General features: G+C 44.4%; 1 protein-coding gene across 1 annotated transcript; it reads right to left on the reverse strand.

Moving 5' to 3' along the window:
- Nucleotides 1-12,037: 12,037 nt before the first annotated feature.
- On the reverse strand, nucleotides 12,038-17,431 carry LOC124183639. The gene has a single exon (XM_046572357.1). The coding sequence runs from the start codon at nucleotides 17,429-17,431 to the stop codon at nucleotides 12,038-12,040; it is 5,394 nt and encodes a 1,797-aa protein (XP_046428313.1).
- Nucleotides 17,432-18,266: the final 835 nt, after the last annotated feature.

Consider the following 18,266-nt stretch of genomic DNA (forward strand, 5'->3'; position numbering starts at 1 on the left):
GCCATAGGATTTAAAACAAACATCCTCTCGATTAAAACATTTTACGTATAACTTGTGAAAAAAAGTTCTAAAATGTTCTCTGAACAAACGCCATAAAAATAGTTAAGAGCGTGATTGGGATTTCAAAATATAAAAAAAAAAAAATTTGTAAAAATACTAAAAAAAATTTATAAATTACGAAAAGTTTTTGAAACAGAGAAATTCTATAGTTGTTACTTCGACGACAGAAACTGAAATTTGTACAAATTTTCCCGAAGCTCACGAATTAAATTGAAATTGTTTGAACTATTAACAAAAAACTGTTAAAAATAGTGTGCATTGAAGTTTGACAGTGAATATCTTCTGAACAGTGAAGTATACAAAAAAATTGTAAAGAACCTTTTCTGTGGAGGATTCAATTTCCTACAAAAATATGATACATGTTTTTTTTTTATAAATAGTAGATACCGAAATATGTATTTTTCGTCCTCACCAAAAGAAAAAAATAGAAAACTGCGTGGCGGAGGACCTTCCTATTAAAATTAAGAGCTCATACTCGGAGAAAATGTTTTTGAGGTCTCTACCAACCAATTTTTCGAAGTACCACGTGAAAAAAAAAATAGCCGATTTTTTTGGCCCACCCTAATGCATACATTACCTACAAAACAGCCACCTACAAAACTATCATCAAATCAGATACTACTGCCAAGTATAATCTATTTAGAAACCAATGATGATTTTGATATACTATAACTAATGATGACAAAAAAAAAAAAATTGAAATCCGAAGAAAAAAAACAAAAATTTAGATAAAAAAAAAAAAAATTGGAGTACATGGTACTTGGTGGGCCCATGTTTATATTGCCATTACAACATTGATATAGCTCGACTTGTATTTTCTTGTGCTCGTTTCGAAAAAGCCCGCCATATACCACTATCTCCAATTTTTTTTTTCAATAAAAATAATTTTTTTTTTTTCAATTTCAATTTTGATTTCAATTTTTTTTTTGTCGTCATTAGTTATAGTATATCAAAATCATCATTAGCTTCTAAATAAATTATACTTGGCAGCAGTATCTGATTTGATGACAGTTTTGTAGGTGGCTGTTTTGTGGGTGGCTGTCACATTAATATACTTGGCGAAAGGTTTTTGCACCAGAGGTGCTTTTTGGGGATATCAGTACTTTTTGTGGGATTTCGCTTGAACATTTAAAAATTTTGCTCGCTCGCTGCGCTCGCTCGATAGATTTTTGGGATATAGAATTAATATTTCAGACGAAAATAATCAGTGGAAAAGCCAAGTTAGAGTTTTCTCATAATTACATGTATCAGGTCCAAGGTCTTCTACATATTACGAATAGGAAGTGGTGCTATTTTATAGTTTGGACGCCAAAGGGATTGATTTTTGATAAAATAAAACGTGACGATAAATTCTGGGCCGAAAAAATGGAGAATAAATTAGCGGATTTCTTTTACTTTTGTTTGTTACCCGAGATCGTAGATTTTAGACGCGCCCGATAACTCTCAATCCGCGAACCCCTCAAATCATCGAAGCTCAGATAAGGCCGCGCGTAAGAAACAGTAAATTCACGACCGACAGACGACAAAAAACTGTAATATAAATATATGTACACATGTACATGAATATAATAGCTTTGTATATAGCTTACGTGCAATATTTCTGTGATTTATGTTTAGTTAGTTATATGTATTACTGTGCTAAAAATTTGCTAGTCATATCGTTATAATTATATATCTGATTATTCATTCCAGGAGTACTTTCTGCAGTCGGACCAGACTGCGTGTATACCTATATATTATGTAAATATTCTATAGCCTATTTTTTCATTACTATCTGGGACCTGCACTCGTGACGTACTACTTTCCATAGTTTGCGCTTTATATAGAATTTATCTAGCCATATAATGTATACAATGCTCGATGCTTTGTTATATCAATTTTCTCTATCAAGATTACTGTCATGTTTCACTTATACTGTTTCAATTTAATTTTTATGAGATCCTTCTCATATAGATTTCGTGATTATGTTTATTAATTTTCAACGAGTTTAATTTTACTTTTACCATTTTATATTATTTTTTATCATTTTGTATTTGTTTGGTGCAAACCCGATCATGGTTGGGAGGTAGGGACGGGTTAGGCGGGTCTCTGTTTGCTAGCGACCTCCACGTCGTGAGACCTGGGAGATTGATGATATTTTCGTTGTTATATCATGAATTTGCTCACAGCTATTCGTTGCATTTTCAATTTAAAATGACCTGTGACGACGTCTGGCCGGTATTCGTAAATAGTTACGTATTATTTTCGAGACTGTATTAAGAATAGCTCTCAGCCGATCAAGCTATGCTTTGAGCTGACTCAAGACAGTCCTACAAATCGAATCTGACTATGAATACCGGCTATTAGACTATTACCAGTCACGTGATCGCATTGCGTAGAAATACAGACGCCGGCGAATATAATTTTCGTTGAAATATTAAGAATGTATATCTATATCAACATACGTATAAGGAATTCTACGTCACGTCAATCGAAAAATAACCTCGTATTTTTTCAATCTATTCATACTTTTTTCACATGAAATAAAGGTAAAAAGAATCGACACGCATTTTGGTGTTTGTCCGAATTATGTTTGTTTTCGAAAGTTACAAGACAATCATTCAATTTTGATCCAAAAGGAGCTCGGATATATCCGGTTCTATTCGACGTAAAGACATCATTTACAGTGCATTCGGAAGGTGAACGAATAATCTTTCATAAAAAAAATGCAATGTTGAACATTATTGAAAATCCCAATTTTTATAAACAATTCAAATGTTTGACGATTTTTACCTCATTAATGACAAGTTTTCGAATTATAAAAAAAATAGTTTCGGGTTCCTTATTAAATTCTGTATTACTAGTAAATTTTTCAAGTGGAATCTGAAAGGAGTCTACTTTTTTTTATATTATTCATCAGGTGCTGCGTCGTGCCGAGCGCGATACACTGGGCTGTTTAAAAGTATTTGAAACCGAATGCCCGTGAGGGGTGGAAGAGGCTAGCCCGCGTCACCCGCCCCACTCCGGCGACAGCTCGGTTGCTCCGTCTCACTTGTTTCTTTACCCTCTCTCTCGCCACGGTTAACGCGGGAAGCGGAGTAGCCCGCGCTTTCTAGCTAGGCAACGCCCTTAATTTATATTGTTCGAATACAATATTTTCCGAACAATTGGTAATTATCAATTCCGTACGCATCGGAATATTTGAGTAATATTTAGGCAACGAGCATTTGCTTAAGTGTAGTCCCAACTCGACTTGATCAAGATACGTTAATAAGACTGCGTTAATTGACTATGAAATGTTGCGTGCTCAAGACAATGCTTATTTCAAATAAGACTGGACTATGCAACCTTGTAAGCTACGCTTCGAATAAGATCGGTGGTCTAGAAATTTCAAAAAATCGATTTTTTTTTTTTCGATATTTCGAAAGTATAGTATCTTAAGAATATACTGTAAAATTTTCATGCGGAAATTCCCAATATTATAGCTTTTACAGCCAGGTAGAGAGCGGCCCGCGCGCTCTTAATGAGTTCATTACTCGGAGCGCGGCAGCTTTGCCGACCCTTCGCCGCATTTTACCTTTACATTTGTAATCGTTACCTTTACATTTGTAAAGGTAACGCTCATTTGGCTTTCCCCTAAATTGGTCAGTGCAATGTTTCGTCTTGACGAAGTAACATCGAGCATTTTGGAATAAAATATCAGAAAATATGGACAGAAAGCAAGGCCGCGGCTCTTGTAGACGACCATATTCTGTAGGGCGTAAAAGATGTTTCAAGGGCAATCGATTCACTGTCGAAAATACGACTGATTTTACGAGCACGTCTGCAAAAAAATTAAAAAACAATAAGGAATTGGAAGTAAACGTTAATCCTACTTTCAATTATTGCATCATCGAATTCAGCGTGATATTTTTAACGTTGCAACAGTTGTTAAAGTGTAAAGATTGTAACGGTGCTGTGACTTTTAGCAAAAACGGACAACGTGGTTTAGGATTCAAACTCTCTGTGAAGTGCGGGTGTAAAGAAACTTTTATTTTGTCTTCGCCGTTAATCGATAAGGCGTTTGAAATCAACCGTCGACTTGTTCTCGCCCTGAGAATGCTTGGAGTAGGATTTGAAGGCATGAAAAATTTCTGCGGTCTCATGGATCTTGGACGAGGAATTTGTAATAGTACATATTACAGCATCGTGGACAACATAAAAATTGCAGCTGCAGCCGTCACGAAAATAGTTTTCGAAAAAGCATGTGACGTTGCACCTAGAGTGCAAGCCACAACAAACCCCAAACCCGCGGGGAAGAGCCGAACGGGTGAGCCCTGTCCCGTCGGGAAAGACCCGAACACCACCGAAGCCCCCCGACGCTCGGCAGAGCCGAGCGCGAGGGTCAGTACGAGCCCGGCCGTAGCAGCAGCCACACCAGCGTAAACCCAAACCTAAGAGCGAAAGCGAGAGAGGGAGAGAGAAAGAAAGAGAGAGGGTCACCGACACACACACACACACACACCGACCACCCAGCTATCCTCCACTGCACCTCGAGACCTCCACACACACACGTCGACATCACCAGGTTAGCCTGCCTTCTAGCGCCGATCTGCTCCTCCCCTCGCAATACCAACCCTGTCTACCACACACTCCCCGTCACCTCACACATTCCTTCCCCCCCCCTGCGCGCGTATCCATAAGTTAGTATTAAGCAACGCTAAGGGCTGAGGCGTGATCAGCCATCGCTTACGTCTACAACCCTTTTGTATCTTCCGTAGTTTAAGTCGACTCCGTCCCCCGATCGCTGCACCTGTACACCCCGTCACAAATATACACATCAAGTTTTAACGATTACATCCGCCCCGTCTCTAATTGTCTTCCCCACCCATATAATTCGTGCGGACTCAAAACCCGTCACAAATTGGCGCCCAACGTAAATTACCCACATTTTTACCACAAATCCAAACAATTAAGAGACAAAACACAGGAATAAACGCTAACAAAATACACATAGACTCACGAAACAAAACTACACAGTCACGAAAATTCAAATAACGACAGTTGAACACACACACTACCAAACACGATACACACAATGGCAGACCAAGGACACAGGGAACCGCAAGGCCTAGCGCGCGAACACATGGACATACACACACCCGAACGCAACCAAAACAACTCGACACAGAGCGGGCCGCGCGCGACACGAGATCAACAAACGCCGACCCAACCGCAAGAAATAAATAGACGAGGCACGATAAATTCACCAAACACAATAAATAGAATCGATGCAGCTATCATAGAGAATACACACAATTTACACAGTACACAAATTCAACACCAAGAAAGCCCAGAACCAACAAATCACACACAAACATACAATACAATCCCCACACCTACACACACGCAAACTAACACGGTAACAACCAATCAAACGAACCGACACTTCACAGGAACAGACACATTTTTAGCCACCAACACACGCAACACACGACTTATACAAAACCTAATAGACCTCGGAGCATCACCAAGCGACAGAAACGTATACGAAGACCCACACATATACAGCACACAGTCAATACATCCCACAAACACAAACCACACATCAAACCCAAACAGTACATACTGGAATCAGCCAGCAATGGCAATGAAAACAATACAAACATGGAACATAAAATACTCAGGAGACACAAACGAAAACATAGACGAATTTTTACAAAATCTCCGCGACTACCAAACGGGTTATGAAATACACGATACACAATTAATCAACAACCTCAGCCCAATACTCGAAGGTGACGCAAAAAACTGGTACAGATTAAATAGAGGCAAATGGCGAACACTAGAAGAATTCGAGAGAGATATTACACACGCATTTCAAGACATACAACATAGGGACAGACTGGAACAAAAAATCAGAAACTACGTACAAGGACCAACACAAAAAATCACACAATTCCTAATACAATTTAGAACACTACTATCACAACTAAAACCACCATACCACCCACGAACACAATTAGACCTGGCATACAGAAACATGAAAATAGAATACAAGGCATACATAAAACCATACGATTTCGCGAACTTCGACCAACTGGAAATGGCCGCAAAAGAATGGGAAGCAAATATCGAATGGGAAAACACGAGACAAACAATATTAAACAACTACACACAACCGCGAGAAACCTACACACACCAAACACACCACACACAATACATCCCATACAAGTACACACAAACACAACCCCGCCCAGCAATACTCCCAACACCAAATATACCACCGGCACTCACATACAACATACGACGAAACCAAACAAACCAAAATACGCAACAGACTCGATACCCCGCAATCACGTATAACTCACCACACTACACTCAGCAACAAACACAAACGAACCCAAACACAGGCACAACACCACGCAAATGCTTTAACTGCAACCAACCCGGACACTTCAGATGGCAATGCACACAAAATACAGAACCAGGGAAACGAGTAAGGGTTGACCCAGCAAGGGTGGAGGGCAACCCCACAAACAGCACAAACACACCCGAAACAGTAGCACCTACGACAGACAACAACATAACGGAAAGTAGATTCCACATCAGAATCGAAATACACGGTCACGAATTTAACGCACTAATAGACACAGGCGCAACACACTCATACCTAGGCGCAGAAGTAATACAAATACTACACAACACAGACACACAAATAAACAACACACCCGACAGAACAGCTACAATGGGAAACGGAACACAGGTGACGATAGAAGGAGCAGTAACACTCCCAATACGCCTCGGCAACATAACAAAAGAAATTAAGTTCGGATTAATATCAAACTTAGGCTCGCAATGTATCATAGGTAACAGCGACTTAATAAGATTTGGAATATTAATAAATTATGGAAAAAACACATGGTCACTGATAGACGACCCACAGACACACTACCACATGCAAACTAGACCACAAGAACTACCAACACCACTCAAAGAATACACACAAATACATCAAACACGAGAATCACGACACCAATCAACACAAACACACACAAAACAAGCAAAAGCAGCAGAAAAATTAGAAGCAACGAAACAACAAACAAACCCGAAAACAACAGAAAGACATGAAAACACAAAAAAAAAAACAACCATAAAACAAAAACCACTAACACCAACACTACCCAACACAAAGACACCACCGGAAAACACCCCCCAAAAAGACAACCCACAGAACACACAAATCACAAATCAAAAAATCATACCCACAAACGCACAAACAACAGACGACACAACCGACAAAGAAACCGAACCACAGATATGCGCAGGAATACAAGAACTCACACAATCACAACACACACAACTACAGACGACAATACAGCAGAAAATCTCAACACTACCAGGCCAACTCGGGCTAACACACCTAATTAAACACAAAATAGACACACAAGGACACGCACCCATAAAACAAAGATACTATATGGTATCACCAAAAATTAGAGAAGCCATCCACACAGAAATACACAAAATGCTGAGAGAAGACGTGATAGAACCATCAGAAAGCGAATGGTCGAGCCCAATTGTCATGATAAGAAAACCAAATAACACATATCGCTTCTGTCTAGACTTTAGGAAGGTTAACTCAGTATCAAAAAAAGACGCATACCCACTACCATACATGACAGCAATATTAGACAAACTACGGACAGCACAGTACATATCAAAAATCGACTTAAGCCAAGCATACTTCCAAATACCACTCGACAAAGACAGCAAACACATAACAGCCTTTACAGTCCCGGGAATGGGCTTATTCCAATTTAAAAGAATGCCATACGGACTGACAGGCGCACCAGCGACATTCCAAAGACTACTAGACAGACTCATAGGCCCAGAATGCGAACCATATGCATTCGCATACCTAGACGACATCATAATAGTAACACAAACATTCGACGAACACTTACAAAGACTAGAGCAAATACTAAAAAGAATTACAGACGCAGGACTGACAATAAACCCAGAGAAGTGCGAGTTCGGATGCGCACAAGTAAAATATCTCGGATACATAGTAGACAGACACGGACTACACATAGACCCCGACAAAACACAACCCATAGAAAACTACCCAAGCCCAAAAACAATAAAACAATTACGGAGACTAATTGGCATGGCATCATGGTACAGACGCTTCATACCTAACTTCGCACACATTACAGAACCACTAACACGACTACTGAAAAAAGACCAGAAATGGCACTGGGGGGAAGAACAAGAAAACGCAATGAACACAATCAAACACGCACTCACATCACCACCCACACTCGCATGCCCAGACTACACACAAACATTCACACTACAAACAGACGCTAGCGGAACAGGGATAGGTGCCGTACTAACACAATCTCTCGATGACGAAGAGCATGTCATAGCCTACGCTAGCCGTGCGCTAAGCGAGGCAGAACGTAAATACTCAACAACTGAGAGAGAGTGTTTGGCGGTACTCTGGTCCATCAAAAAATTCAGACCTTACGTGGAAGGGTACCACTTCAAAGTCATTACAGATCACCACGCACTAAAGTGGCTTAGACAATTAAAAAACCCCACAGGCCGACTAGCACGATGGGCACTAGAACTATTAGAATACGACTTTGACATTACACACAGAAAAGGTACAATGCACGACGTGCCAGACGCACTTTCAAGACGACACGAAGACGAAGAACACATAGACACAATAGTAGACACGACAGACAAGTGGTACACATACAAAAAAACACAAGTACAAACACGCCCAGAGAAAAACGAGTCGTGGCGAATCAGAAACAATCAACTATACTTCCACCGCCCGAACCCCCTACACTCAAACCTCCTACCAGACACAAACCCATGGAAACTAGTCATACCCAAAGACAAAATAACACACATACTACACGAAAACCACGACGTAACACAAGCAGGACACTTAGGGATCGAAAAAACATACCAACGAGTAGCAAAAACATATTATTGGCCAGGGATGTACAGAGACACAGTAAACTACATAAAAAAATGTGACACATGCCAAAGAACAAAAACAATACAAGCGCGACCAGCAGGACTAATGGGCATGAGAATTATTGAAGAACCATGGACAGTAGTAGCCTCCGACATCATGGGCCCACTCCCACGATCAAAAAAGGGAAACCAATACATCATAGTGTTCGAAGACCTATACACTAAATGGGTGGAAATCATACCCACACGCAAAGCAAACGCCAAAACAGTAGAACAGACATTCCACTCACACGTAATATCACGATGGGGTACACCACGCATACTACTGACAGACAACGGCACACCATACATAAACAAACTCATACGCGAACTAACACAAAAATTCAACATCAGACACGCAACAATCCCCCCATACCACGCACAAGCCAACCCCGTAGAGCGAGTCAACAGAACCGCTAAAACAATGATCCAAGCCTACGCAAACAACGACCACACAGAATGGGACATACACTTACAAGACTTACAATTCGCAATCAATACATGTACACACACATCAACTAAACACACACCAGCCTTTTTAAACCTAGGAAGGGAATTAAATCCCACACAATGTCTAAGAAATCAGTTAGAGAACCACGACGAAGTAGAATTACAAGACACAGACAGATGGACAGACCACTTAAGACGACTACAAATACTTAGAGACGAAGTACAGAGGCACTTGATAGAAGCAAACGAAAAACAAGCACACTACTACAACCTACGAAGACGAGACATTCAATTCAAGGAAGGAGACAGGGTACTAAAAAAGAACCACGCACTCTCATCCGGACCAGAACGAACGACAGCTAAGTTAAATAAAAAATTCATAGGCCCATACATAATCACTAGAAAAATCTCACCCACAATATACGAATTAACAACAGAGAGCGGTAGAAATATAGGAAAATGTCACATAGAAGACCTAAAATTATATACATAATCAAATAACACACCCCGAAAATAAACTAACATGTATATTCACTCCACAGAAACACAACATGGAAAATAAACAACAAAGAATACCGGCCCTAATGACACTACGACTGACGAGACCGACGACAATAACAACAAACACAGAGAGAACACCACTACTACAAACACCAGGACAGGCCCCACACCCACACAAATACGGACGCGACGGCACACACCGGACAGAGACCCGACGAACGCTACTACCGACACCCACTACACACACACAGGTAACAAAGACCGCCACGACAGTAACACACACAACAAACACTGCACCCACAACCGCACAGAGACACTCACAAACACACACAACGATGACCACACACACAATTACACCCTCCGGACCAAGGCAATGCCCGAAGTGCAAGGGGCTGGTCCGGGGCACCAAATACACAGAACACATACAAACATGCACACAAACTAACACAGACACATCACACCCACCACAAACTATCACACACCCACCAACAGTTATCCACACCACACAAACCACGAGAGCCACCGTACCAAAACCAAAAATTCGAGTACAAAATAACATAAGAATAGAATAAGTTTGTATAAGAAAAAAAAAAAAAAAAAAAAAAAAAAAAAAAAAAAAAGAGACTAAGTAGAATAAGTAGATATAAGACGACCCACAACCCACACCAAAAACACACCCCGCAAATACAACCCAACCTCCATCCCTTAACCCCGACAGATCGGAGCAGACAACACAAAAACAACAAAAATAACAAAAGGAGAATACACAGACGAAAGGACCGCAAAATCCGTCACCGAAACCGGCTCACCCTATAGGCCTCGCCCCGCGTGGGGAGGGGGGAGTTGTGACGTTGCACCTAGAGTGCAAGCCACAACAAACCCCAAACCCGCGGGGAAGAGCCGAACGGGTGAGCCCTGTCCCGTCGGGAAAGACCCGAACACCACCGAAGCCCCCCGACGCTCGGCAGAGCCGAGCGCGAGGGTCAGTACGAGCCCGGCCGTAGCAGCAGCCACACCAGCGTAAACCCAAACCTAAGAGCGAAAGCGAGAGAGGGAGAGAGAAAGAAAGAGAGAGGGTCACCGACACACACACACACACACACCGACCACCCAGCTATCCTCCACTGCACCTCGAGACCTCCACACACACACGTCGACATCACCAGGTTAGCCTGCCTTCTAGCGCCGATCTGCTCCTCCCCTCGCAATACCAACCCTGTCTACCACACACTCCCCGTCACCTCACACATTCCTTCCCCCCCCCTGCGCGCGTATCCATAAGTTAGTATTAAGCAACGCTAAGGGCTGAGGCGTGATCAGCCATCGCTTACGTCTACAACCCTTTTGTATCTTCCGTAGTTTAAGTCGACTCCGTCCCCCGATCGCTGCACCTGTACACCCCGTCACAAATATACACATCAAGTTTTAACGATTACATCCGCCCCGTCTCTAATTGTCTTCCCCACCCATATAATTCGTGCGGACTCAAAACCCGTCACAAGCATTGGAAGAAGAAGTCGAATTGAATGTTGTTTAGAGAGATGGCAAAAAGATATGGATCATCGACGTGGGATCCGCGAATTAGTGATGAGAACGAGTGTGAATGAAACGAAATGATGTTGAGATGGAGAGAGATGATGATTGATAGTAACCGAGAATTTTATTGGTTTTGATGCGGCGATACAGACCGTATCGGAAGAGAACGTTACAGAGAGTGAAGATTTTACAGAGCGAGAGAATACATAGATTATACACATACATGATTTCGAGACAGTAGACAATACATGAGATACAGCTGATGGGTTTTGAGTCGCGACACGGGCAAGCGGCGAGATTTGACGCAGAGACGGCAAGTAAACATTGCACGCGAGTGTGCGTACATGTGCGAGGACGATTTTGAGTGTCGCGAGACACACATTTAACTATTCGATACCTTGCCGAAACATACCGCCCGCTTCGCTATCGGTAACGATCGCGAAATTAGATTATGCCGCCCGCCGTGCGTTATTTATTCTTAGAGTCAATAATTGTCTTAAGAGGACACTGGAAGCACACACAATTTCACGATTGGACGTTTTAACACAGAGGATTTCGTTTTAACGGTCACAACGCGAACGAGACCGTCGGTTCCCGGATGCACTTCGATCACTTTCGCGAGGGGCCACACAGATGGAGGTAGATTTTCGTTTTTTACGAGAACGATGGATCCGATTTTGATGTTCCCGTGATGAGTCTGCCATTTCGAGAGGTTTTGGAAGGACTGAAGATACTCCGTACTCCACCGTTTCCAAAAATGCTCCAGCATTTGACGCGAGTGTTGCCAATGCGATAGCCGTTGAACTGGCACCTCGATGAGTGACGGCTCAGGAATTGTGTTCAATGCTGAGCCGACGAGAAAGTGTCCTGGCGTCAAGGCACTTGGATCCCGTGGATCGTCCGAGATAGCGCAAAGAGGTCGAGAATTAAGCGTGGCTTCTACTTGCGTGAGGAACGTCGCGAATTGCTCGAACGTTTGAGTAGCTTCTCCGATGACTCGTTTGAGGTGAAATTTGACTGATTTCACTCCGGCTTCCCAATTTCCACCGAAATGAGGCGCGGAGGGAGGATTGAACCGCCACTGGGTTCCGTGTAATGCGAGGGTGTTTGCGATTTCTGCGAACTCCTTTGACGATGCAGCGAGAAGACGGCGAAGTTCTGAGTCTGCGCCGACGAGATTCGTTCCACAATCGCTTGCGATTGAGGCACAAATTCCTCGTCGAGATGTGAAGCGTTTGTACGCTGCGATGAATGCCTCCGTCGTGTAGTCCGAAACTAGCTCGAGATGCACAGCCGAGGTCGTGAAGCAGATGAAGATAACGATATATCCCTTGCATGATTTCGCTCCTCTTCCGCGGGAGGCTCGAATCGAGAATGGACCAGTGTAGTCAACGCCAGAGTGAAGAAACGGCCTTGATTGCGTGACTCGAGACTGAGGGAGTTGGCCCATCTGTTGGCTGCTGAGGGTGGCGCGATGACGCGCACAAGGAACGCAACGATGTATGAACATGCGGATCGGTACTCTTCCTCCCAGGATCCAGTACCGCTGTCGGATTGTAGCGAGAGTGAGTTGCGGACCTCCGTGGAGCGTCAACCGATGATGATGATCCATGATCAATGTAGAGAACGATGATTCGCGAGGCAAGATGAACGGGTGCTTTTCGTCGTACGAAAGCAATGAGTGATTCAGTCGACCACCGACTCTGAGGAATCCGTTCGAATCGATGAACGGCGTGAGTCGCGATAGTGGATGACTTCGAGTGAGACTTGAACTTGTCTCGATTTGGCGAATTTCTTCTGCAAAGTACGCCTGCTGGGTCACCTTGGTCCAAAACAGTTGGGCGTCGCTCAATTCGAGAGTAGAGATCGGTCCGACAGTGATAGACGTGTTTACGCGATTCGATGTCGTCTTCGCGAGGAACCGATTTGCTGCGCGTTTACACAATGATGTGACTTTGAGGAGAGTCGATAGTTTTGAGTAGCGATCGACGAGATCCCAGATTTGTAGCGGCTTAGCAGTTGCGATGTGCGTCGACAGCCCTTTTCTTTCCTCGAGATGAATGTTTTCTTCCGGTCGCGGAGATAAGGATGGCCAATTGACAGAAGGCTTCGAGAGCCAGGATTGTCCGAAGGTCCAAAGTTCTGATTTTTGAAGTTGCTCCGGAGATGCATCACGAGACGCAAGATCAGCGGGGTTTTCAAAACCCGAGATGTGATACCAACGAGCGCGCGCGAACTCTTGGATTTCCGTTACGCGATTACGAACGAATTCCTTCCACCGCGATGGGTGGCTTTTGATCCACGCGAGCGCGACTGTGGAATCCGTCCACAGATAAACCGGGGTGTTTTCGAAATTAAGAGTCTTTTCCACATGACACATCAACCGGACGAGAAGATTCGCAGCACAGAGTTCGAGACGAGGAATTGTCACCTTCTTTAGCGGCGCTACTTTAGTTTTCGCGCACACTAGTGAAACGCGCACTTCGTGAGTGTTGATATACGTTCGCGCGTAGATCACTGCGCCTAATGCACTTTGAGAGGCGTCCGCGAAACCGTGGATCTCTATCCCGAGAGATGCTGAACTTGACCCGATCCATCGTGGGATGGTGATAGCTGAGATGCCTTGAAGATCTTGTAGAAACTCGATCCATCGCGAGGATAATGAAGTTGAGAGCGGCTCGTCCCAGTCGAAACCGAGTGCCCACAATTCCTGCATAAAGATTTTGGCTCTGATCGTGATCGGCGAGAGCCATCCGAGAGGATCAAAGAGCTGCGCGGTTTGTGAGAGAACTTTTCGTTTCGTGAAATTGTCCCGAGTTTGATGAATTTGCGGAGAGAACGCAAACGCGTCGATGTCTGGTCTCCACGCAAGACCGAGAGCCCGAAAGAATGGACTTTGATCGAGATTCAGATGCATCGCGATCTCTTGATGGTTTCGAGAAATGTCAACGAGAGTTTCTGGGTGGCTTGAAGTCCACTTTTGAAGTTCAAAGCCGCCCGCCTTGAGCAATTGATTGAGTTCGTTGATTTTCTCGCGACCTTGATCAACGTCCTCTGCTCCTGAGAGGATGTCGTCGACGTACGTGTTCTCGAGAATGATGTGGCTCGCAAAGGGATACTGCTTACCTTCGTCCTGAACGAGTTGATGAAGAACACGGATCGCGAGATACGGAGCGCTTGCAAGACCAACGTCCTCTGCTCCTGAGAGGATGTCGTCGACGTACGTGTTCTCGAGAATGATGTGGCTCGCAAAGGGATACTGCTTACCTTCGTCCTGAACGAGTTGATGAAGAACACGGATCGCGAGATCCGTTACCGTAGTAAGTTGATATTCTTCAATCGGTAGCTCTGGTTCTTCCCTCCAGAGGATTCGCTGAAAATCTTGGTCATCATTGTGGACCAAAATTTGTCGGTACATCTTGACGATGTCTGATGAGAACGCGACTGGATATTGTCGCCAGCGTAAGAGAACGTCCGCGAGGTCGGTTTGCACTTTTGGACCGACGAGAAGATTGTCATTGAGAGAGAGTCCGAGGTTGGTTCTTTGAGACCCGTTGAACACGACACGCAACTTTGTTGTTGAACTGCTGTCGCGAACTACACCGTGATGGGGAAGATAAAACACGCGGGAATTGTCTTCAGGTGTATTGATAGCGCGACGCATGTGCCCGAGTTCACGATATTCACGAAGGAAGCTCGAGTAAGCCTCCTTGAGTTTCGCGTCGCTACCGAACCGTTTCTCCAAACGAAGGAGCATTTGATGCGCGGGATTCCGCGAGTTGCCGAGCTCTACCGAATTGTCTTTGAGCGGCAGCCGAACTACGTAACGACCGGACGCAGTTCGAGAAACCTTTTCGCGAAAGTGTTCCTCACAACGCTCTTCTTCGGAAGTTAGTGCCAAAGGTTTCGACACTTCTTCCTGCTTCCAAAACTGCTGCACGAGATCGAGCAGTTCGTGATCGAGGGAGCATTGGAAGCCTTGGACTGCGCCATACGAGGGGCTTGCTGCTTCCGCTGAAACGCAGCCGGAGAGGACCCAACCGAACTGAGTTTCTTGCGCGATTGGTGTTCCTGGTGCTCCTCTTCGAACTCCTTGACCAATGATGTTGCTGTAGATGTCAGCTCCGAGAATTACGTCGATTTGACTGGGATGTGCAAAGCTTGGATCCGCGAGGTTGAGTCCTCGTAGATGAGGCCAGTCTTCGACGAGAAGTCGAAATGAGGGTAGATACGATGTGAGTCGTGGAAGCACGAGTGCCTCTACCTGACATGAGAACGAGGTGTGAGCACGAGATTGGAGTTGCAATGTCGCGATGCCGCGAGTCACTGCCGATTGATGAGCTCCGACGCCAATGATCGGTATCGTTGCTTGATGCCGACGTAGTCGCAATTGTTGCGCTAGCCACTCCGTGACGAATGAACTTTCGGATCCTTGATCGAGTAGAGCGCGAGCGATGATTCTTTCTCCAGTCTCCGGATTCGAAGCGATCAATTGCACTGTGGCGAGAAGAACTGGAGAGCGCTTGATCATTGTAGGCTGAGCTGAGTGGTTGCTCACCTGAGAGGCGCTGTTCGAGATCGGTGCGTTCTGCACTGCAGGTTGCGCTACTGCGGCCTGTCCTTGAGATGTGCTGCTGTTGGCAGCTGTCGAGATTGAAGAAGAGTTTCGATGCAGCAAGGAATGATGTCGACCGTTGCACACGCGACACGTTTTGTTGGATCGACAGTCCTTCTGCTGATGTGGACCGAGACAATTGAAGCAAAGCTTTTTCGCAGAAACCACTTCCCTTCTTTGATCCAGAGATTTGTCGCGAAAGGTCGAACAGAACGCGATGTAGTGGTTGCCTTTGCAACAAGCACACGACTGTTCCTTTGATTGCGCTGTATGTGACCTTGTCGTCTGAAGATTTGACCTTCCTGGCGATGAGTGCGGTTTCGACGTCGCGATTTGATTGTGAGCAGGAGCTTGCTCCACGGCTTCGAGGGTGTGGATGCGACCGATGAGAAACGCCTTGAGCTCCGCAAACGTGGGGGGCTCGAGTTTCTCGCTAACACTTTTCTCCCACTCTTCGAGAGATGCTGGGTCGAGCTTGCGAATCGTCATGTGCACGATGATGTGATCCCCTAATTTCTCGGGACTATCAAGAAGTTCGAGTGCGCCAAGAGCTTCGCAAGTGTTGCTGTGCAAGCTCTTCAGTTCTGATGACGACTTTTTCGTGACACGAGGAATCGCGAAAAGTGTCGCGAGATGAGAATCCGTCAAAAGTCTCTTGTTTTCGTACCGTGAGACGAGAGTTTCCCAGGCTCGAGGGAAGTTTTCAGCGGTAAGAGCGATGTTTTTAATGAGTCGTGACGGTTCATCGGTAAGACTTGTTTTTAGGTAGTGCAGTTTTTCCACTTCCGAGAGTTGCGAATTTTCGCGAACGATTGATGTGAAGAGGTCGTGGAAAGACTTCCAGTCTGAGTAATTGCCCAAGAACGTAGGCAATTCGATGCGTGGTAGCCGTTTTGAGGCTCCTCCAGTTGTGAGTTGGGGGGCTACGGCTGTTGGCACGATCGGTGCCGATAGAGTCTTGAGAGTTCCGAGTAGATCGAGCATCTCTCCCTTCGCGTTTAAGTATTGCTCTTCGCACTGTCCGTAATAGTCTTTCGCGAAATACGAAAGTCTCTTGATAGCGTCGAGTTGATCACCTTTTGCTGCGATTCTAGTTTGATCGACTGTCTCGTGCATGTCTTGGAACTTCAGCCAATTTGAATTTAAAGCATCTAATCGCGATTGCACTTGCCCGAGGGTTGTTCTTGCTTCACCGAGCTTGCGCAAGTTTTCGAGAGTGCGACAGATGCGCCTGAAGAGATCGGTTTGACGTTCAATGTATTCGTCGATCGTCATTTTGACAAACGAGAAAGTGTAACTCACGCGACGAACAGAGTTTTCACGAACGAGATACGCACACAGTGATAATAGGGCGTCGCGATACACACTTCGAGAGATCGGTGTTGTTGACGCTCAGATCTTAGTCACGGTCACTACAGAGGACACCGCACGTTTGAATTTAACGGACGCGACTGATTTTGATGATGGTTTTCACCGATAACGATATTGTTCACTTTAATTACGTGAACTTTCGCAACTTGATGCACACGCGATAGTTCCGTTTCACTCACTGGCTAATTCGTTTTCCCGTAAATCGCAACGATTGGAAAGATTCGACTCGATTTGCGAATGATCCGATTCGATTCGCGACTGATCCGGCTCGAAGGATCAAAAAATGTTTAGAGAGATGGCAAAAAGATATGGATCATCGACGTGGGATCCGCGAATTAGTGATGAGAACGAGTGTGAATGAAACGAAATGATGTTGAGATGGAGAGAGATGATGATTGATAGTAACCGAGAATTTTATTGGTTTTGATGCGGCGATACAGACCGTATCGGAAGAGAACGTTACAGAGAGTGAAGATTTTACAGAGCGAGAGAATACATAGATTATACACATACATGATTTCGAGACAGTAGACAATACATGAGATACAGCTGATGGGTTTTGAGTCGCGACACGGGCAAGCGGCGAGATTTGACGCAGAGACGGCAAGTAAACATTGCACGCGAGTGTGCGTACATGTGCGAGGACGATTTTGAGTGTCGCGAGACACACATTTAACTATTCGATACCTTGCCGAAACAAATGTAGAAGCAGGGCATCCCGCGGATGAACTTTCTGTGT

Source organism: Neodiprion fabricii, chromosome 5 (assembly GCF_021155785.1).
Source record: "Neodiprion fabricii isolate iyNeoFabr1 chromosome 5, iyNeoFabr1.1, whole genome shotgun sequence".
Taxonomy (NCBI): domain Eukaryota; kingdom Metazoa; phylum Arthropoda; class Insecta; order Hymenoptera; family Diprionidae; genus Neodiprion; species Neodiprion fabricii.

Coding starts and splice junctions, on each gene's coding strand:
- LOC124183639 (XM_046572357.1), bottom strand. CDS start 17,431: ATGACGATCGACGAATACATTGAACGTCAAACCGATCTCTTCAGGCGC.